Here is a 22,260-nt window from a genome sequence, read left to right as displayed (position 1 = left end):
CCCACCGTGGCCCACCTGCATTGCCCACTTCACCTTGGTTATCAGGGTCCATGCAGTATTTGACCTTGGGAGCCCACCGCTGCCCTCCCATGTTCTTTCTCGACTGCCCATGCCCCCTCACATTCCTGACGTCCCTCCAGTTGCGGTCAGACACACAACCCTTCGGACCATGTCCTTGCTTGGTGACGCCCTTCTGTGTATCTGAAACCTCGGGGTTCACGGGGGGTCAGTGCAGGGAAAGGCCTTCCCTGCACCTTTACGCTGGTGTTTGGGATGGAGGGCATTTGTGTGTTGGCCCCACGTGAAGTGCTTCAGATGAGATCTTTGTATACATCAGGACTTGGAAAAGGAAGTCTGTCTTGTTGTATTGCTGTGTTTTCTCCTGTCCAACTGTGGGCACTAACCAATCCCCTTGGTGCCACCTTCCTGGCTTGGCCCTGACTCCTGGAAAAGGTGAACTGAGATTGACCTCTCTTTCCCAGCCTAATGATCTGCTCGCTATCAGCTGATTCTTCTTGTTTCATTGGATACGGATTTTACATCACAAGTGGTCCTTTGTTGTGAGGAGTGGGTGGGATGTAGGTAAACAGTATGTATTATGCCTAGATAGCTTCTGATCGTACAAATGGTATGTCAATGGACCAATCCGTACAAACAGCCCCATCATTGTGACAGGAGACAACAGAGTTGGCGCGGGGGCTGGGGACTGACTGTTTTCAGTCCTGCGCCATCCTGTTCCAGGTGTTACCTAGCGGTGTTGCTATTCCCATAACACGCGTCTTGGTCGTTGGCAGGTGAATGGCTACGTGGTAAACCTTTTCTGGGCCTTTGACACCCACAAACAAGAAAAGAGAACCTTGAACTTCCGTGGGAGTAGCTTGTCACACAAAGGTAACACTGGGGTGCTAGTCAGTGTGCTAACAGGACGAGGATGGCAGCACAGTCCCTGGGTGGTCCTGGTTAGTCCCTGGGTGGAAAGGGTTGGTTGGTTCCTGGGCAGTAGTGGTTGGTTAGTCCCTGGATGGTCACGGTTAGTCCCTGGGTGGTCATGGTTAGTCCCTGGGTGGTCATGGCTAGTCCCTGGGTGGAAAGGGTTGGTTAGTCCCTGGGTGGTCATGGTTAGTCCCTGGGTGGTCCTGGGTAGTCCCTGGGTGGTCATGGTTAGTCCCTGGGTAGAAAGGGTTGGTTGGTTCCTGGGTAGTAATGGCTGGTTAGTCCCTGGATGGTCATGGTTAGTTCCTGGGTGGTCATGGCTAGTCCCAGGTGGTGTGGCAAATGGTTAGTCCATGTGGTTAATAACAGAAAGGTTGGCGGTTTGGGTTCACTCAGATGTGCTTCAGTAGAAATGTCTGGCAATCTACTTCTAAATAAAGCCTAGTCCTTGGATGCCTGTGATGCCCAATTCTACTCCCCAACGTGCTGTGGGTGCTGGGGGCAGGAGTTGGGGTCACAAGGGAATGCCAGCTGGATTTTAACTTTCCCTGACATGTGTGTGTGGAGCCAGAGGTGGGCAGTGGGTTCTTCTCTGAAGGCCCTTGCTGATGGAGCGGATCTTATCCGTTGGGGCAGCCTCTCGGTAGAGGGACACATGCACAGCTGGTCAAGGCTGCTTCTACACAGATGCCTCTCTGGAAGTCAGAGGGGGTGATGGAGGAAAAACTGGAGATGAGTTGTCCTCCAATGATCTGAGGGTTCCCAAGGAAAGCAGTCCTAGATTGAGTTCCCTGCCTGTCTTCTCTGGCTGGGTTTGCTCCTGCGTTGGCTAATACAGTGTGCATAACTGGTATTCAGTGCATATCATTGAATATCTGTTCACGAACAAACCAAGGAAAGATAGTCCAGCCCTTAGATCTCTGAAAAGACTGAGCCCCAGTTAAAACGATCAAATCTGAACATGTGTTCAAGGTAGGATTTGGGTGTATTGCAAAGACCAGCGTTCAGTGGCAGATAGGCTGCCTCTGCTGTTGAGGGTGCCCTGGACTTGCCTGTCTGTAGAGGCTCTCCGCTCTATTCCCTTCCGGCCTGGCTGTCACATCGTAACACTGAATGTGCATGTGTTCGCTACTGTCTCTCTTGTCAAACCAAGAATCTGCTCGGTGAGATAGCGCGCCCAGGAAGGCACACGGGTAAAATGGAACATCGCGCCCCTACTGTGTGCATGCAGTTTACCTGGCTGATTGGCTTTATATAACCATAATACTAACTCTGCTATGGGGCACGGTAGTGTACAGATAGAAACTGACGTTTAGAGGCTAATTTACGGAGCAGGACTGGAACTGTGCCTATCTGACCGCAGTGCCCCCGTGGCCCAGCATTCTACACGGGTGGGGCGGGGACAAAACACAGACCTTAGCAGTTACTGACGAAAACATAGGAAGAACTTGCTTGATGCGGATCCTCAGACCGTGTGTTTACAAGTGTTTTCTTTGTTGTGCTCCACAGTGGCCAGCTGCTGTCAGCGCTGTCATGTAGAAATAAGGAACTAGACCTCAAGAAGTGAAATCGTTGACCCCGGTCAACCACAGAGTTACAAAGCTACCATGCTTCTAATACAGCTTCTGCCACTTTGCCCTCTGCTCTGTTATTTTTAAAAAAACCTCCCCTCATACAAAAGGAGCACATGTTTATTCCTGAAAAAAAAAAAAAAGACACCTAAAATATATATAAAGAAAACAAACCAAAAAATGTCTAATTTCACACCCCAGAGAAGAGACATCATTTTACATTTTTGATCCAGGCAAAATTCATTCATGTTTTGTTTTCAGTGATTGGTTGTTGTTGTTTCCTTTGAGTTGACCTCTCTGTGTGTGTCTTCATGGAAAACGGAAGGACTGTCATTTAGGGTTTTGTATTTTGCCTCTTTCCTTTAAAATAAAAGTGAAAATTTCCCGTAGCCGTCTTCTAACACACCGCGTGGGGTGGCTGGCATGCCTGCAGTGCAGTTGAATTCATGGTCGCGGCAGTTGAGAGACTACTTCTTGTTCTTGGATGACGTGTGCGTGTTAGTGACGCGTGTCTTGCCTTCCCGTGCTCAGCTTGTCCACCTCATCCTCTTGTCCGTGTGTTCGCAGTCGGCAATCTGACAGCTCACACCTCCTATGAGATTTCGGCATGGGCCAGGACTGACCTGGGCGATAGTCCTTTGGCATTTGAGCATGTCATGACCAAAGGGACCCGACCACCGGCTCCGATCCTCAAAGCCAAGGCCATCAACCAGACAGCCGTGGAATGTACCTGGACTGGCCCCAGGAATGTGGTGAGTCGCCGGGATGACCAGCTCAGCCGGGCCTCTTCGCCAGTGCTGGTCCCCTGGAAAGGCTCTGAGCTCTCTCCTCCTCTGCTGACCACTCCTCACCTCTCCCCTCAGTCAGTTCCGGGGCCCTTATAAAGGAATCAGGACATCTCAGCTCCACCATCACCTTTCCACACCCCGGCCTGGTATTGCTGTTTAGTAGACCTGGAGGATATGGGGGTGCATACTCCTGTGCTTGGGAACTGACGGTGGGACCTGGGCCTGATGAGGGGTCATCAGCACTGAGAGTGGGTACGGCTAAGGAGTCCCCAAATACTTGGCCTTAGCTTCCCCAGCCCCTTTTCACCTGTGTGACTGCCCCCTGGAGGCCTTCAATAACCAGGTCCTCCGTGCACGCACCCACAGTCATTCCACGATCCACACAACGTTTGTGTACAGCTCTTTATTCTCTTTTGTTTTATATACTTAACGATCCGTTCAGTGGTTCTTTTTGATTCTTTCACTCCCCAGCCCTCCCCAAGGTGTGCCTTTCTGTACCTTTATGTCTGCCTTCCTGAGGTTCTTGGTACATTCCATCCCTGCTCTGACCTCGCATCCTTGCCCATGCTGCTTTTCCTCCCCAGACTTCCCCCCTCTCTCCCGGCAGTCAAATCCTGCTCTTTTCCCTGTATGAGCTCATGAAATACTTCTAGTCTGTGCCACTCAGCACAGGCCCTTGTGGTGGTAGTCATTAGGTGCCCTCCGCCTGTCCTGATCCAGAGCGACCCTGTGCACACAGGGCGCCAGGGCCCTGTGCCGGCCTCACTGGCAGTGGTTATGGGCGAGCCCGTGGTGGCAGGCACTGCACCCGTTCCCCTCCTTGAGGGCCTTCCTGTTTGTCACTGCCCTTCCATTTGACCAAGCGTCGGACTGGTCTCTCCTGACAACAAGTCCAGGGAATAAAGTCTTGCCATCCTTGATTCTAAGGAACATTTCAACTGTACTTCTCCCATCACAGACTTTTTTCATTCCTCCAACAGGCCACGCACACTTCATTCAGGAGTCCTCACAGCACCACACTTCCCAGGCCTGGATGCTTTGCTCTTGGTCATTCATGGTGAGGCAGTTAAAAATATCATGGCTAGAGTTAGGCGCTCCTGAATCCTCAGAGTGGCGTCCTTGCTCTTCAATGGTTTAAAGAGGGCTGTACATGAAATTGCCACAGCAATGTCATTTGATGTCTTGACTGCTGCTTTATTGAGCCTGGCTTGGATCTAAGCAAGATGAAATCCGTGACTACTTCAATCTTTCCTCCACTTATCGTGATGTTACCTGTTGGTTCAGCTGTGAGGGTTTTGGTCTTCACAGTGAGTTGCAATCCATACTGAAGGCTGACTCATAGCGACCCCCTGTGGGCTTCTGAGACTGTCACGGTTTACAGGAGTAGAAAGCCCAGTCTTTCTCCCGTGGAGCTGCGGGTGGTTTGGAGAATCACTCAGTATTCCCTTGCTCTGTTCGAACAGCTGGCCCATGTACTGGTTCTGGAATATTCCCATTCTTCCCATTGCTCTACATAGTTTGTTATTATCCACACCGTTGCATGCCTTTGCATAATCAATAAGGCACAAATAAACACCTTTGTGGTATCCTCTGCTTTCAGCCAAGATCCTTCTGATGTCAGCAGTCGGTGATGTCCCTTGGTCCACATCCTCTTCCAAATCTGGCCTGAATTTCTGACAGCTCCTTGCACTGCTGCAACTTTTGTTGGGTGACTCTCAGCGACGCTGTGTGCATGTGATATTAGTGATACTGTTCAATAATAGCCACTTTCTGTTGGGTCACCTGTCTCTGGAATGCGTACACACATGTGTCTCTTCCAGGCAGTTGGCCAGACTTGTTGGCACAGACCAGTGAGTCCGTTGCATGCTTCATCAGCGTGTTGGAACATGTCACGTGACACTCCATCCGTTCCTGAAGCATCGTCTTTTCCTAATGCCATTGTTCCTAATGCTTCAGTACCATTGTTCTTGATCACGTGCTACCTCTTACAAAGGTTGAGTGTCAACCAGTTCTTTTGGGTCCAGTGACCCTGTGTATTCCTCTCATCCTCTCTTGCTGCTGCCTGCATCATTCACTATTTTGCCCATAAACTCTCTCAGTATTGCAACTCAAGGCTTTCATTTCTCATTGAGTTCCTTCAGCTTGAGAGACACTGATATTTCCGTTTCGTTTTCTACCTCCAGGTCTTCGCACGTTTCATATCACCCTTTGCCTCGTTGAGCTCCTGGTTGAAATGTTCTGTTTAGCGTTTGCACGCCGGCTTTCCTTCCATTGGTTTCGCAGCTGGAGGGGCAAGAGACCTGGTTCCAGAGTCTCATCTGACCTTTACTTTGATCTTTTCTTTCTGTCATGGCCTTTGCGTGAGCTTTTGCTCTCTTCAGGAATGATGTTCTTCATGCCATCCCACAGCTCAGCAGGGAGGGATTCTCTCATTAGTGTTCGGTGAGTCAAATTGACTCCTGAAATGTTGTTGAGATTCAGGCGGGATATACTCAAGACGGTATGTTGGCCCTTGGGGACTTGTCTTATCAGAACTCCGACCTTCCGGTTGGCAGACCACACTTAACCCGCGACACCACCCGGCCTCCTTTGGACTCATCCTGCTCCTTTCAGACTCCCACCGGAGCTTCCGATCTTAGATTCGACCTTCCAAAGGAAACTTCCTTTTTTTTTTTAAATCATTTTATTGGGGGCTTGTACAACTCTTATCCATCCATCCATCCATCCATCCATCCATCCATCCATCCATCCATCCATCCATCCATCCATCCATCCATCCATCCATCCATCCATCCATCCGTCCATCCAGTGTGTCAAGCACATTTGTACATTTATTGCGCTCATCGTTCTCAACACATTTGCTTTCCACTTGAGCCCTTGCTATCAGCTCATCACTTTTCCCCCTCCCTCCCTGCGTCCCCCTCCCTCATGAACCCTTGATAATTTATAATTATTTTTCATGTCTTACACTATCTGACGTCTCCCTTCATCCTCCTTTCTATTGTCCGTCCCCCAGGGAGGGGGGTATATGTAGATCCTTGTGATCGGTTCCTCCACAAAGGGAACTTCCTTACCTCATCTCCCTACCATCATTATCTCTGGTCGTCTTCTCGGGTCTGCTGCAAGCTCACTCATCTCCCACTCTCCAGCTTTCAACTCCTCTGAGTCAGGTTCGCTTAAGATTGCAAGTCACTGAGGAAGCTAAAGTCGCGCTAACTTTATAAACAATGCGTTCCCTTCTTGATAAGACATTTAGAGTTCAGCATCCAAGGTGGTCGGGATTAATTCTAAGATTGTATCTCACCAAAATATGTATTGTAAATCTTAAACTCGGGTGGATGCTAATAATCCCATTTGGGAATGTGCTCTTTGTCATGTTACTGAGAGTCTATTAGCACAGGGTGTCTAGCACATCCTTGTGTGTGATATAAGGGAGATGAGACTAGCAAGGGAAGAAGCCAAGGCGAGGGGAAGAAAGATGCTGGAGCACGGGACGTTCACCCAGGAGCAGAAGCTCAGCGGTCCTCCTCTAGGGGCGACGGAGAGAAGGGCTTAAAGTGCCCTCACCTGTGTGTGCTCCAGCCTTCTACGTGGGGTACTGCTGTTGCAGGAGCTCTGGGTAACAGCCTCTGGGCTGCAGCAGCACTTTTGATGCGGGACTCCAGCTCTGCCCTCTGCAGCGTGTGATGTCCCCCATGGTTTAAAAGGCCCCACCGCCACTCTCCTTTCCAGGCAGCAAGAAGGAGGCGAGTAGAAAGGGAGAAGGGCGTGTTAGTGTGTGAATGAGGCTTCATGAAGGTTTCACCTGACCCTCTGCCTACATACATTGACTTAATCACGTGGCTCCTCCTGGCTTCCAGGGAGGCGGGAAACGGTGTGTTCTCTCTAGCTGGAAACTCCCTAGAAGTCAGGGCCCTGCTAAAGGCGTGAGGGAAGTTGGCTGGACAACTGGCGGTGTCCACCCCGAACGTCCTTCATGCACACCCTTCCTGAGCTCTTCACGGTCGTTCGACGAGCTGCCACGGCTCCTCCTCCCTGAGCACATCCCTCCTCAATTGGCCTTATTTTTATTTATAATCCTGTCTCTCGGCCTCTCCTTCTCATCAAGATTGGGCAGCCTGGGGACAGAACCCATCTCACAGTGACCTCGGTAGGTGCCAACACAGTGCCTACACAAGGCACCGCCTCAGTAGGTGCCCATGGCGACGAGATGGATGTTGTTCCCGGGGCCTGTTTCCAGACCCCCAGGGAGCTGAGGTCTTTCTCTGCCCTCGGCGCTCTCCAGGTCTACGGCATCTTCTTCGCCACATCCTTCCTCGATCTGTACTGCAGCCCGAGGAGCACAACGACTGTGCTCCACAACCAGACAGTCGTCGTGGGTCGGGACGAGCAGTATCTGTTTCTGGTAAGCTTCCTGCCCTGCTGCGTGCTTGTTTTAAAGCGGTGGTTTTCACCCTATGGGTCGCGACCCCTTTGGGGGTCGAACAACCCTTTCACAGGGGTCGCCCAATTCATAGCAGTAGCAAAATGACAGCGATGAAGTAGCAACGAAAATAGTTTTTTGGTTGAGGGGGGGGTCACCACCACATGAGGAACTGTATGAAAGGGTCACGGCATTGGAAGGTTGAGAACCATTGTTTTGAAGGATGCTCTCGTTCTTGGCTGCCTGAACTCTGACCCAGAACTGGGGGACCCGAAAGCCTGGATTTCAGGCCCACCACGTGACCAACTTTAGCTCTCTTGGGAAGTATTGCTGATCTGGTCAATGATCAGAGGAGCACATTCCTCAAATGCTTTTCTAGGATTCTTTCTGTAGGCATTTAACCCCTGTACTGTTTGCACGTGTGTAAACTCTGTGTGACGAGATGGTTGGGGTCGTAGTACGTGTGATGGCAAGAGATCGGAAGTAAATGTTAGCAGAGGACGAGTTAGAGGTGGTGTGGCTTGTCCAAGCAAGGGACTACTTGACAACCAGCCCAAAGCAATTCAGTCCTACAGGTACTAACCAATATGGAAAATTCTCTAAGCTAGTTTGTTAAGTGAACGAATCCAAGGGCATAATCGTACGGCTACAGTTTTCCTCCTTTGTGAAAAGAAAAATGAAAAGGAGGCTACACGGAGGGCTCGTCCAAGGGTAAGTCAGAAAGCATTGCGACTAGGGCTCAGTTCTACGTGCTCAGGTGTGTTCCCTCTCCACACCCCACACCCCCAAACAGAGTGTTTAACCTTGCCCCGTGATGCCTGCATGGCCACAGACACGTGCTCTCAGGAGCACATTTGTCTGCGTCTTATTCCAGTGCCTTTAAAAAAGATGTGTTTTGAGGGCATGGCTGATAGCAACCTTGTAACAAAAATCAAGTAAGCACACTCCCAAGTCCTTAAGATTTTCCGCAAGTTGACAGCAGTGCTGCTGCACATCGAACAAGGCCTTAGATGGATCAAGTGTTTTAAGGAAGGGCGGGAAGCCTTCGAAGATGAGCCAAGAGTGGAGCACTGTCAAACTCAGCTAACGAAGAGACTGACCGGAGACCAGAAACGGGCGGAAGACTGACGCAGGCATCCCACGTGGTCTGGCCATTGCCGTTTTCAGAGAGTATCTTGCTCAGCAGGCCTTTGGCTCGGTGGGTGCCACAAGTGTTCAAAGAGCTGACCTTTCCCGTCGTCTTTTAAGGAAGACCAAAGCTAATGAAGCGCATTTGATGGGATGAGTGGTAACCAGGATGAGCCGTGGGTTAATCAGGGTGGCCCAGAGAGCCTGGTCCACCTAATGAGAGCAACAGCTTCCTTCCACGGAGACCTGCCAGACCAACGGATAGAAGACAGAGGATGCTCTCCCAACAATCAAGACAGTTCCCACTCATGGTGACCCCGTAGGACAAGGGGGACCTGCCCCTGTGGGTTCCGAGACCATAACTCCTTATGGGAGTAGAAAGCCTCATCTTTTTCCTGAGGAGTGGTTAGTGGTTTTGAACTGCCAACCTTGTGGTCGAGAGCCCAACACGTAATCACTAAGCTGGCAGGGCTCCCCCAAGGATTCCAGATGGGTAGTAGTGATAGATTTCCTCATCAGACGCAGGGCAATCACAGGAGCTTATTAGGAAGAAGTCTTCAGAAAGTGAACAAATGCACTTGTGAGAAAAAGGCCAGCAAAGTCGCACCAAGGGCGTTTGCTTTATTTTTTCTTCCTGACAACGCACCTGCTCGTTCTGAAATGGGAGCCAGGGCTCTCCTATGAGCAGTCTAGCTCTGCCCTCGCACCCGCGGAAGCTTTTTGTTCCCGTAACTCAGAGAACCTTTCAAAGGAGCCCGGTGTGCATTCCCCAGGGATACCAAACCTGCCGTTCTGACCCGGTGCAAATTGAAGAGTGAAGAAATTTTGGGGAAGAGTTAGGAAGATGCAAACACTACCTTCTCACGTTTATGCCCGTTGATGGAAGCTAGGTCCCAAAACAATGGCATCACCGTTTTGCATTGGTGTTTCATAAAGGTTTCTCTGATTTGATAGCAATACTTTTTTTTTTACTTCCCTCATATGTGTATGCACTTAAACACACGCATGTATGTCCATTTATACACATGCATATACGCATGCTTTGTACACACATGCACTGTGTATGTGTGTGTACCCACTCATAGCTGTGCTTCTGTATGCACAGAGCATTTCTGCAAGGAAGCCTGTAGTAAGTAAGTGAATTGGAGACCAGAGTAGGTAGGGGACGATTGTACGATTTTCTCTCTTTTTGTACTGATGTTTTGCTGTGTGCAGTTGTTGCTCTTTGAATGAAGGACAGTCTAGTAGAGATGGTCTCAGGCCTCAGTCGGTGCTTATGTCCTGCGCATGTGCTTGGGCCTCAGGTCCGAGTGGTGGTGCCCTACCAGGGGCCGTCGTCCGACTACGTTGTCGTCAAGATGATCCCGGACAGCAGGCTCCCACCCCGTCACCTGCATGTGGTGCACACAGGCAAGACCTCAGCTGTCATCAAATGGGAGTCGCCGTACGACTCTCCCGACCAGGACTTGGTGAGCCACCTGGCGTCCTTATTCGTGGGGTGGGTGGAGGGATCCAATAATGGGGCAAGACATGCCAGCCTCGTGGTTGGTGTCTCTACCCAATTCTATCTGGCTTCATAAATGACTACTTGCTGGGGGGCCGACCCTGACCCTTGGCCACCATATACATTATCCGTAGAACTGTGTGCCATAGAGATTCCTGGGCTGGTTTTTGTTTTTTTCAGAGATTGCTCAGGCAGCCTTTTTTCCAAGGCACCTCCGGGTGGCATGTGGCCGAGGGTTCTCTTTTCAGCTGGTACATCTTCATTATGCCTTCTGGGGCTGTCCCTAACTTCCTTGCTGTTTCTCCCCTCCCCTCCCTGACCTTCTAAAGCAAGGACCAGCAAACTATGAGCCGTGGGCCAAATACAGCCCATCACCTGTTTTTTTTTCCCCTGAGAATTAAATCTTACTAGAAGCCGGGCATGTCCATTTGGCTGCTTTTATGCTCCGGACCTAGAGTTGAGGGGTTTTGATTGAGACCGTCTGGCAAGCATGGCCTGAATTATTTACTGAAAGGTCCCTTACGGAAAAGTGTGCCGATCCTATTCAAAAGGACCGGAGAATGGTTCTGGAAAGATGGCGCTTTCTTTCCGTGGCTTTCAGCTGCGTTTCCTCCGCCCCCTGGGGTGCTTGGTTTCCACACGGGTTCACGCTGGTCAGTGGTACACTTCCTCTTGACCCCAGCTTCTTCGTGGTGATGGAATTCTGCAGCCTGCTCTGTCTCTTGATTTCCCCGGGCCTGTCTCCGTGAGAATCCAAGTACAGTTTTCTGATCGTCTAGAGCCAGGAGTTAACGCTTCCACTCATGACCTCTTGGTGGACAATATATTCCCAGACAACCGCGGTGATGGGGTGATTGCCGCCGAATTCTGAATCTGGGCCTTTTTTCTTGCCTGCCGCAAACCAACCACGGATGCCGTAAAAATGTGGCTGACTCTAAAGTTGTCGTAATTTTAAGAACATCTCAATAATAACTCTGTGCGCAATTAGGAACACTGGTTCCGAGGTTTGGCTTGCCTAGTCCACATATTTGCTGAAGGGCGAGGTCAGACTGGAGCTCAAGGTCGCGTGGCTGTGGGCCATGCGGTCCACTGTGGGACTACAAAGAGGGAAAGCACGTCAGGTTCGGACTACCATTGATATGGTGCTTCTTCTTGCCATAGTTTTATGCAATTGCTGTGAAAGATCTCGTACGAAAGACGGACAGGAGCTACAAAGTCAAGTCCCGCAACAGTACAGTGGAGTACACCATTAACAGGTTGGAGCCTGGAGGGAAGTACCATGTTATTGTCCAACTGGGGAACATGAGCAAAGACTCCAGTGTAAAAATCACCACAGGTAAGCACCGGAGGGCTCCAGAGGGGCAACCGGGCTTTGGGCTGCAGTGTGGTGTCCAGGCCGCCGTGGGCTGGGCATAGCCGGTGCTTCCCAAATTCGCTGGCTCCTTCTTAGTCTTCTCTCCTCTAGTCATTTTTCAGCTTGCTAGAGTAGTCAAGGAGGAAAGCACAAGGCAGTCAGAAGATCCAACTGAACGGGTGCCACTCGTTGCCTCTGGGGACCGCGTCTGACATGTCTGTGGGATCCTGTGGCGATCTGAATTGTGCCAGTGGAGCGGGGCCAGTACCTGGGCAGTGGATTTGAGGGCTGGTTCAGCAGCCAGCTCATGTTCGGTGTGCACCTACCACTCCCAGTTCCTCGGATGGCAGCAGGCAGTGTTGGTGATTTCAGTCATGGAAGCCCTGTCCCTAACAGCTGACCGCAGGAGCGGAGTTCCGGGCCATCCTCAGCTCTCAGGCCCATGCTCCATCTTCCTGCAGCACTGATCTCTCTGAGGCTCCTCCGTCTCTGGGGACAGGACTGAGGAGGACAGGAAGGTGGGTGGGGGTTGGAGCAGGCATTCAGGAGGACGCAGAGCCTGCCACATCAGCGATACTACGAACCACTGGCCCGTGCCTCCAGCCTTCCTCCCCTATTGCTCCTAGACATTCTAGCACTGTAGGCTGCCCGGCTGGGCATGCTCCACTGACTTGGTTATTAACGGTGTTAATAACCAGGACAAAGCAGGTGCCCAGTAAGCAGTATCCACTTTGTGCTAGATTCTATACCGGGGCTTCAAAAAGTTCGTGGAAAAATGCCCTAGCTTTTCATTCCACTTTTCCATGCATTCTTGAAGCCCCCTCATACTAACCAGGATTCGGCTGGCATGTGTTTGTGGTTGGATTTTGGTAACTCAGCCCTGCAAGGTGAATGTGACTGGTGTCCTCCTAACAGGCAAGAAAACGGGGGCTTGCAAGGGTCTCTGCTAACTGCTGCCTTCTTCACCTTTGAATTTGCAGCTTCATTATCGGCACCGGATGCCTTAAAAATTATAACAGAAAACGACCACGTTCTTCTGTTTTGGAAAAGTCTCGCTTTAAAAGAGAAGCTTTTTAATGAAAGCAGGGTAAGTTCCTCCCTCATTTTCCATGACCTGGGAAAACAGATTGAAATGTGACTTTAGCGGTATGCCCATTAACAGCATGCTGACTTACAAAAAGTTAAAAAGAAAAAAGCAATAGGACTAGAAAGTGAGCCTGGCAGTTAAAGACCGCCACCCCCCCAACACCCCCCCCCCATTGGCATTGCCAATGAGTGGAATGTTTATACTGTCAGTAAAGATAAGAATCTCTACACCAAGCACCTTTTAATATTATATTTATTTGTATTTTCTTCCCCTGAAAGAAAGGGAAATGGGGGTGAGGAGGAGCCCCAACCATGGTTCTTGAAGCTGAGCTGGGGTTCCAAATCATCTTCAGCAAGAATTACACCCTCCGTAGCCCTCCCGGGGCCTAGCTGCAGCTTCAGTCTTGGGGAGCTTGCTTGTCATTTCAAAGAAATGGGGCGGGGGGCAAGGACTGGGAGACATTCGGGAAGAAAACCACCTGTTTGTTGCTTTGTTTGTTACACCTATTCACACCCAAGTCCTATATTCACAATAGGAGAGAGGGGAAGGTCAGCAGAGGCCTTTGGGGTAGACTTGCCACCTTGAGTAAAATTGGCTTGGCCGGATTAACATCAACCCAAATCAAACCAAACCTACTGCCATCCACTCAGTGCTGACTGGTAGCAACTCCCCTGTGGGTTTACGAGACTGTAACTATTTAGGAGAGTAGAAAGCAATGTCAACATATTTCTCCCGTAGAGCAGCTGGTGGTTTTGAACTGCCGACCATGCAGATCGCAGCCCAACACATAACCACTACGCCACTAGGGCTCCTGATTACCATCAAGACAGCCGCTAAGTAAAAAGCTAGTGAATGAACTATGGCCACCTGGAGGTATGACCCATGGCCAGTTGTTGAGTCAAACGGGACCCTGTAGAAGCATGGGGTTTTCGGTGGCTGATTTTTTCCGGGAAGATCACCAGGTCTTTCTTCTGAGGCACCTCTTAGGTACACTTGCACCTTCAACCTAGTGGTTAGAAACCAAACGCATTAACCTTTTGCACCACTGAGGGACTCGTGGGTAGAATCTGCAGGCAAACTGCCCAAGTATCTAAATAGTCTTTGAAAGCAGAGCCAAAGTGTCATGTGAAAATTCTCACAACTCTGAGGATTCTCTCCACCTTCACAACCACAATTTAAAGAGTGCTTTCAAATCCATTGAGAGCATGAATACTCTTCATTTTGAAAAAGCTACAGGCTGTCGTGTAAGCAATTCAGCAGTGGTGAGTAAGAGAAGAAACCATTCCATCTCATTAGTCATTTTCATAACAAAGAGTGTTTTCACTGAAACTGGCAAAGGCTTGGGATGGAAGACTCTTACCAGTTGTGGTTTTCTTGGGTAAACTAGCGCTCTGGCTTCAGATCAACACCGCTAAGCATGCTCACGCTCTGCAGTGCGTCTGCAGTGGTGCGTGGCTCTAAGGAAACAGGGCGCATAAAGAATTCATGTGCAGAGCTGCTGCGCGCAGCACTCTGCAAACGAACAGGAAACCACCGAAAAGCCCCATAGGATAGGGGCAGGGTAAATTAATTATGAGGGCTTGATGTTTGTGTCATCCGCGTTTTCTTCTTTCTACCTCTGTGTGTTTTATATTGGTCTACCCTCAGTCGATACTAGACAAAATGTAACACAGACTCGTTTATAAAACACCCAGAGGAACGGGATTCCAGGCAGGCGGTATTGGAGGCCTGGGTGGGCAGCCATTGGACCTAAGGGGCCCTTTCTGGGTGGCAGAAGCTGGGTTTTAGGTTGGGGTAGCAGGCCGGTGTTCCAATCCCAGCTTGAGCATATATTAGCCTTCTTTCCTCATCCTGGCTTGATTGTGGTTTCAGAGAACAGGGCAGGTTTGCGCAATGGGGCCTAAGGAGAGAGGCTGTCAGTGAGCCCAGATGTGACGTGAAGTCTTGTGTACATGTGTAAGGGGTTGATAGCTTCATCACTGGAATACATGGAAACTAGCAGACAACTACAGTGATCGGGGCTGATCCCAACCAGCATCCTGGCTCAGGGCTGTCCCCAGAGTGACTTATCGCCACACAGGATCCTGGGACTCTTCCTGACTCCTCCCCTCTAGTGACTCACCACCCATCTGTCTCAGTGGAGGTGTAGCTTGTTGCTCTGATGCGCGACAGGTTTCAGCAGAGCCTCTAGACTGAGAGAGACTAGGAAGAAAGGCCTGGTGATCTATTTCTGAAAAACCAGCCAGCGACCCCTCTATGGATTAGAATGGTCTGACCCACAGCTGGTTTTGGAGGTGGTGCAGGACTGGGCAGTTGGGGGTGTGTGGGGGGGGGTTGCCATGAATTCGAGACCAACTCAGCGGCAGCTCATGGCGACAGCCCAGCATGAAACAAGTGTCTGCTATCTGTAGCTTTGTGTGTGTGTGTCAGAGTATTTCCTAAAATGACTCTTTGAATATACTTTTCATGTTTACTATTCAGCTCCTACGTGGGTATGGCCATTATTTCAGACACTGAGGAGGGAAAAACTCCAAGGATCTGAATTTTCGTGATCTCCATTGGAATGGGACAGGAACTAGTAGGAGCCCCAGAGGGCTTCGGTTTGCTCGGTGGTTTGTGGTTGCCGGGTGCGGCCCAGTCATCCCGTGCATCCCCTCTCCGTCGTTAACTTGGAGTCCGTGGCTGCGGCCACACTATCAGACCGCTCCTTGAGAGTTTCTGCTTCCTTGCGGACCGTCCACTCCACAGAGCGCCTTAGCATCCATCAAACCTTGATGAGAGGGGCCAGGCACATAACGGCGCATCAGCAGTGACAGGGCCACGCTCCTTACTCAGCTCAGCGTCCTGAGCCTCTCCCTGTGTCTGTTTGCAGGGCTACCAGGTACACATGTATGATAGTGCCATGAACCTCTCCGCTTACCTTGGAAACACCACGGACAATTTCTTTAGAATCTCCAATCTGAAGATGGGTCATAATTATACTTTCACTGTCCAAGCAAGATGCCTCTACGGCAGCCAGCTCTGTGGGGAGCCTGCTGTCCTGCTCTATGATGACTTGGGAACTGGTAAGTCACTCTTTCTTCAGCTCTGGGGGGCATGTAGCTTGATGAACAGGTGTCTCCCTCAAACACATTCAAATAGAAAACCATTTGGAAGCCCTTTTAATTGATTACCGATTGGTTTGATTAAAACTAATACTGATTCCTGAGCCAGGCATGGTGAGTGGAGCTGGGATTACAAAGGCACCGTACCCTGAGTATAAAGCAGTGCCATGGGAGGTGGGGAGGGAGAGGCAAGGCCTAGACAGGTGAGTAGGTCTCCTCCTCCGCTGCCTGGTAACTCTCAGCCCCTTTCTATCGGCCTCAGATCAAGGCCTGAATTGGGCCTGGGATCTGTATCTTGCAGACAGTCACTGATTTGGGCTGTGGGTTGGGACCCCAGGGTTTCTCCAGTTTTCTCATCCCAGCTTGGCCAGGCTTCCAGAAACCCTCCTGCCACAGGTCCCCGGCATTCTGTTTACTGCATGCCACAGAACCAGGCAGGTAGCCGGTTCATCTGGGAGTTGAATGCTCCATTTCATCACGCTTCCCGCAGTGTATCCTGGGGCGTCACCCTGCAAACCACAGCCCCTTGGAGAGTCCCGGGCTCTGTGAGTGTCATAGAGACTCTGAGACAGAGTGAACACCAAAATTCTTGTCACTCCATTGTTTCCCAAATAAACCAACGCACAAAACAAACCCGTGCTGCCCTGTGGACTCCGACGCTTGGTGGCCCCAGGTATGCAGACTAGAACTGTTCTCCTTCGGCAGGCTGGGGCTTTTCAGAAGGAAGCCACCAGACCTTGCTTCCAATTGTCCTCTGGGTGGTTTGAACAGCCAACCTGTTGGTTAGTAATCAAACCCTTAACCTTTTGTGCCATTCAGGGGTTACAGTTCCTAAATAAGGTGCCCCTTTTAAGCAAAAGTAGTTGGCAGCCTGTGAACCAGACTCTGGGACCAGTTGACAGCTATCTTCCTCAAACCATTAGGCAGAGTCTCGGATAGGTCCCTTGCCCCGTGTCTTGCCCTTGGTGTACGCATTCGTCTTGGTGGTGGGCAGGGGAGGTCACTAAGTCCTCCACCAAGATGGTGCCCTTTTTGCTGCTTCATCCTAGAGCCGAACCAGAGCCAAACTCACTGCCACCGAGTCCAGGGTGACTGTGGGACCGGGTGGAACTACCCCCGTGGGTTTCTGAGACTGTAACTCCTTACGGGAATAGAAAGCCCCATCTTACTCCTGAGGAGCACCTGGTGGTTTTGAACTGTCAACCTTTGGATGGCAGCCCAACTCAGAGCCACTGCGCCACCAGGACTGCTGAAGCAGGCCCCTTGAGTTCCCACTGCCGAGGGAAGGCTGGGGCCTATTCAGTTAGAGTTTGCCAGAGGTGGGATCTTGTTTTCGTTCGTCTGTTGGAATTTAAACAAATAAATGCAAATAAAGAAATAGCCATCAAACATTTGATTGGCCTCACCAGGAGCGGTTGCTCTCTTGCCCTGGTCTTTACAAGTTCTTACCTGGGGAGGGAGGGGCTGCTTGCCAGGAGACAGCCTCATGGAATATTAAAGAAGATTCAACAACAACAACAACAACAACAAAAGTGCTGCCAGGGAGTCAGTTGCAACTCACAGTGACCCTACCCAGCATTTCCAAGGCTACAGTATCTTTATGGTGGTGGATTGCTTCCTTTTTCTCTCCCAGGGTGGCGAGTGGGTTTGACCTGCTCACCGGGCAGTTAGTGGCCCCGTGCTCAGCACACGGCACCAACCAACTGGACTCCTTCGCGGAGCCCTCCACCCAGGAAAGTGTGCTCCGGCCTCAGCCAAGGACTGCCGCTGGCTTTCCTTTATCTGCCTCCGGCTCAGCCTCTTTACGAGCTTTCTGACAGCAGAAGCCTCTCGGCGATCTGCTTGTGGTCCCTGCGAGGCCGCCAGCTGCTCTGAGGGATTGAAAGACTGGGCTTTCTATCAGGGTAAACATTACAGACCCGGAAACCCACAGGGGGTCGCTGTGAGTCAGCATTGACTCTTGGTTGGGCCCCAACCCAACAGGGTGTGACTTGGCTCTACCGCCTCTGTGGCACAAATCAATCACCAAATGGGGGCTCCATCGAGACAAGGGTACAGGGCGGGCTGCTGTGGGCACTAAGTGGGTTTGCAGAGCTATGAAAATGCTAGTGTGCACAGAAAAGGTCTCCTCTCGCTCCTTTATTTACGTTAAAGAAAAAGCTGAAACTCCATGAGTTGTTAAGGCCGAGTTCTAGTGAAGGAGGCTCGTCTCACTTGATGGAGCTTCAGGTAATTGCAGTTCAGAGTGACTTTGGTGCCAAGTGGGAGACAGTAATTGCAACTCTGTTAATTAGTGGTCGGATTTCACATCCTCTTAGGCAAGGCAAGCGAGTGATCTTCAGTAATCATGCTAATGAAATCAGTGCCTATACCCCCACAAAGGTCGCCCTTCCAGAGATTATCTGGATAACCCACAGGCACCGATATGGACTCTAATGTCATTACCGTATTGGCACACGGCAGTGCCCGCGGGCATGCAGCTTCCGCATGGATGGAGAACACATTCCAGACAGTGACTCATGTGTCAGGGCAGAAGCGCACTCCACCGGGATTTCAGTGACTGGTGGCTCAGAAGCCGACCACCAGGTCTTTCCTCTGAGTCACCTCTGGGACCCGTTTGATTAGCTGCCCAGCAGGCCAATTTACCAGTCGCACCTGGGGAGTTGGCTTGGGTAGCTGTGGCGCTTGTGTGCTGTGTGGTGGGTGGGGCACTTGGGTCAGCGTCTTAAGGTGGGGGGCTGATTGGTTGAAGTCTTGCCTTGGCAGGTGCAGACCCAGCCGCGTTTCGGGCTGCCAGATCTACGGACGTGGCTGCGGTAGTAGTGCCCATCTTGTTCCTGATCCTGCTGAGCCTGGGCGTCGGGTTTGCCATCCTCTACACAAAGCATCGGAGGCTACAGAGCAGCTTCACCGCTTTTGCCAACAGCCACTACAGCTCCCGGCTGGGCTCCGCCATCTTCTCCTCCGGGGATGACCTGGGTCAGTGAGGCCGGGGAAGTTGGCTCCCAGGGGGAAACCACACTAGACTAGGAAGCACCTACTTTCCATTAGTGACCCTACTGCTTCGGGGAAATCTAGTGGGAGCTCTCAGGTTTGAACGTTCCCCAAATTAAGAGAGCAACAGTCTCTTGGACAGCCTAGGTCTCTGGCCCGAGACAGTGTCTTAGCCCCCTAGTGCACCCATCACAAAGAGCACAGAATGGTGGCTTTACAGCGCAGACGGCCTCACCGGTCCAGGAGCCACAAGTCCACATCCAGACATCAGTTCGGGGGGAGGATCCTTTCTTGTCAGTAGGCCTGGGTGTCTGTCAGCTTTCCTGCGCTTGAAGGCATTTTCCACCTGGTCTTTCACTGTGTGTGTGTGTGTGTGTGTGTGTGTCTGTCTGTCTGTCTCTCTGCCAGTCGTCCTTTCTGTAAGACACTGCTCAGAGGGATCCACCCTACTCAAGCCTGACCAGTAACATCAAAGAGGAGAACCCCTATTTCCTACCTCACGGGGTCACAGATTCAATCCATAGCATACAGGGAGCAACTTAGGGAAGAACTGGTAGGAGCTTGCCTTGTCCAGGAACAATGGCCAGGGGAATCCTGAGTTGGACTCCTCTGGAAGTGCTGGAAGGCCCCAAGATCGCCATCTTGCTCTTGTCCTGGAGGCCCTCCCTGGAGGGCCTGTTGTTGTGTGTTATCTGGTCACACGGACGGACCCTGTGTGAGGGCGTAGAGGGCAGCTCCACAGGGTTCCCTATGCAGACGCCACAGGGCAGCTGGTGGGTTTGAACTGCTGACCTTTGGGTTAGCAGCTCAGTGCTTACCACTATGCCACCCGGGCTCCTTCTGAAGGTCCTTGATCAGAGAAAAGTAACGCGCTCCCAGTCAGCTTCTATCAAAGGATGCCCTTTCCATCTTGCTCTCCTTCCTTGCAGTCTCCCCAAGCATTCTCTCTTTCTGTGTCAGCGCGTGTCACCTGGGAAGGAGCAGGAAGTTGTCCTCTCAGTGATATCTGAATGCTCAGACGGGGTTAAACGCTTTTCATAAAATGGGCACCTTAGAGGCGTCCTCCCTCAGCTCAGCACAAGTTCATGTTTCCTGTCTCAATGGAACTCGTTGCAATGACTGTTTCTTTTGTTCATAAAGACATATCTGCCTTCCTATGCACTGATCATGGCTGTCTGCTCTGCTCCCTTTCCTCCTTGTCTTCCTCCCTCCCTCCTTCCCTCCCTCCCTCCTTCCTTCCTTCCTTCCTTCCTTCCTAAGCAAGCACCTGGGCTAGCAGGAGCTGGGCTGTGGAGTACTGGTTACTTCTCTGTAGGGGCACCCTGCAGCAATCACTGAACCTGGATTGCCACCCAGTTTCACAGATGTTCCCAGGGGCCATGGCTCCAGGAACCACTAGCCAGGGAAGCTGTCCCCACAAAGCTTTCCCTCCCAGATCCTGTTTCTAAGACAGGTGTGGATTCAAAGGGGAAGCAGACAGTGAAGTTAACCGTGTGAATGTAGGCTGTGGGTCACTTAAACAGGGGAGCCCAAACTACAAGTTTAGCTCATGGGGTAGGTTCCTGAGATTCACTGCCACTGACAGACATGTTTCCCTTATTTGGCTACCAGAAGATGAAGGTTGGCCACTCATTGATGGGGGAAGAGGGCCCAAGAGTAATGGAGGGTAGCTGGGCCAGGCTTCACAATAGAGTCGGGCTTAGTTGCCGTGTCAAGTGTTTCTAGCTGAGAGCCGAGATGAAGGGGTTGGGGGGTGGGGGAGACAGATGGGTGAGGGGGGGGTACCTGGAAAATATGGACTGGAACTCACCTCAAAGTGACTGTTTTGCCTTTAGGAGAGGATGATGAAGATGCTCCCATGATAACTGGATTTTCGGATGACGTCCCCATGGTGATAGCCTGAGAGACCTTCCTCATTAGAAACCAAATGGTGTAAATATTTTATTTGATAGAGTTGATGGTTTATTTTAAAAGATGCACTTTGAGTTGCAATATGTTATTTTTATATGGGCCAAAAACAAAACAAAACAAAACAAAAAAACCCATAAAACCGAACAACAAAAAAGATGCAAATAAATACACTTTGTAGGTAATCGACTGTGAACTTCAAACCAGGTTGATTTTAGTAACCAAATTGCTGTGATTTGGCATTAATGTCGTCTTACAGGGCTGTGCTTGCTGGGCATGCTGTTAAGTCTGTGAGATAATTTTGGTTCAGTGAATTGGTCTTTTTTATTTTTCTAAGACACAGAAATGTACTTAATAAAATCTTCAAGAGGGACTGATGGACAGGATCTCGCTCCTTGAAGGTGTGATCAGATTGTACATTTTGTTTGGATTTAGTTTCTACCGAAAGGGTTTGGGTATACAGTGGGGGAAGACTCCTTTGTGTTACTTTGTTACTTTGGGGGGACTCTGTTTAAAGCCAGGTGTTAGCAGCATCTGATACTGCACACGAGATGAGCCTCTCACCCATGGGATGCTGAGGGAGGGGGGGTGCTCAAAAGTGTTTCTGTTGCCATTCCAGAGCAGTCCTCTTGTATTCACTTCCATGTCACATGATGGCATCCCACAGGGAGGAGGCATCAGTGAGTCATTGCTCTTTCCAATTCCGCAGAGCTGGGAAGCTCTGCAAGCCAGCAGCTTCCTTCCTCCCTAGTAATTGGTGAATCTCACTGTCTGTGCGAGATGCAGCTTTGGAACGTAGGAGATGCTAACATCGACTGACCCTACACCAGTGTCTGATTGTCATTGCAGAGCAATTCGCTCTGCCTGCGGAAGGAGTTTACGGATTTGTGCGACTCATGGGTACACAGGCAAGCATAGTTCCTACGTTTTCCACTTTCGATTCTTTGTTAATATAAATTTGCCACTGAGGAATCTCGAATGTGAAATTTTGTATTTGTGTTGTGGTGGCCACTTCCTGTCCTGGAACCCATACTGATAGCTGCACTTGTTTGGAATTGGGTCAGTGCCTTCTCTCCCAAGCCTTTTGTTTTTGCTTTTATTTTTCTTCCACCTTCCCTGCACCTACCTCCACCCGCCTGAAGAGAAAGTGCCACCCGCTGTCACAGAAATAGAAGAAATCGACACATTTGAATCCACTGAATTCAGTTAGCCATCGTGGCGGCAGCGGTGCTTTTTCTTCTACCTTGAAGATGCCACCCCTGTGTTCACATCATGGCCGGTTAGAGGGAACCCACTGTGGGCCAGCGCCTGCCCTGCAGAAAGACAGTGCTGTGCCATTGTTGTGATCGGACTGTGCCTCTCCCTGCAAAACCTCCTCCCAGCTGAGAAGCAGGGAACTCTGGGAATGTTCCTAAGCCACACCTCTCCATAAGCACCCTTTATATGCAAACCTCGTCAACCCTGCC

The 22,260-nt window shown here is 50.7% G+C and overlaps 1 protein-coding gene across 1 annotated transcript in view; it reads left to right on the top strand.

The window, feature by feature from the left end:
- Positions 1-21,194, top strand: part of SORL1 (sortilin related receptor 1) — a 212,167-nt gene extending 190,973 nt beyond the window's left edge. The window contains exons 41-49 of the mRNA XM_030886981.2: positions 795-891; positions 3,072-3,256; positions 7,578-7,697; positions 10,148-10,312; positions 11,509-11,683; positions 12,682-12,788; positions 15,661-15,853; positions 18,659-18,871; positions 20,722-21,194. Of these exons, the coding sequence (XP_030742841.1) occupies positions 795-891; positions 3,072-3,256; positions 7,578-7,697; positions 10,148-10,312; positions 11,509-11,683; positions 12,682-12,788; positions 15,661-15,853; positions 18,659-18,871; positions 20,722-20,789 (1,323 nt within the window). The 3' untranslated portion in view covers positions 20,790-21,194. The remainder of the gene's footprint in view (positions 1-794; positions 892-3,071; positions 3,257-7,577; positions 7,698-10,147; positions 10,313-11,508; positions 11,684-12,681; positions 12,789-15,660; positions 15,854-18,658; positions 18,872-20,721) is intronic.
- The last annotated feature ends 1,066 nt before the right edge of the window (positions 21,195-22,260 follow it).

The sequence above is a fragment of the Echinops telfairi genome, unplaced genomic scaffold, assembly GCF_000313985.2.
Source record: "Echinops telfairi isolate 266 unplaced genomic scaffold, ASM31398v2 ScPeMD7_5167;HRSCAF=5991, whole genome shotgun sequence".
In the NCBI taxonomy this organism is placed as follows: Eukaryota; Metazoa; Chordata; class Mammalia; order Afrosoricida; family Tenrecidae; genus Echinops; species Echinops telfairi.
The sequence above is the reverse complement of the archived record's forward strand: the minus strand, read 5'-3'. Positions and strand labels throughout refer to the sequence as shown.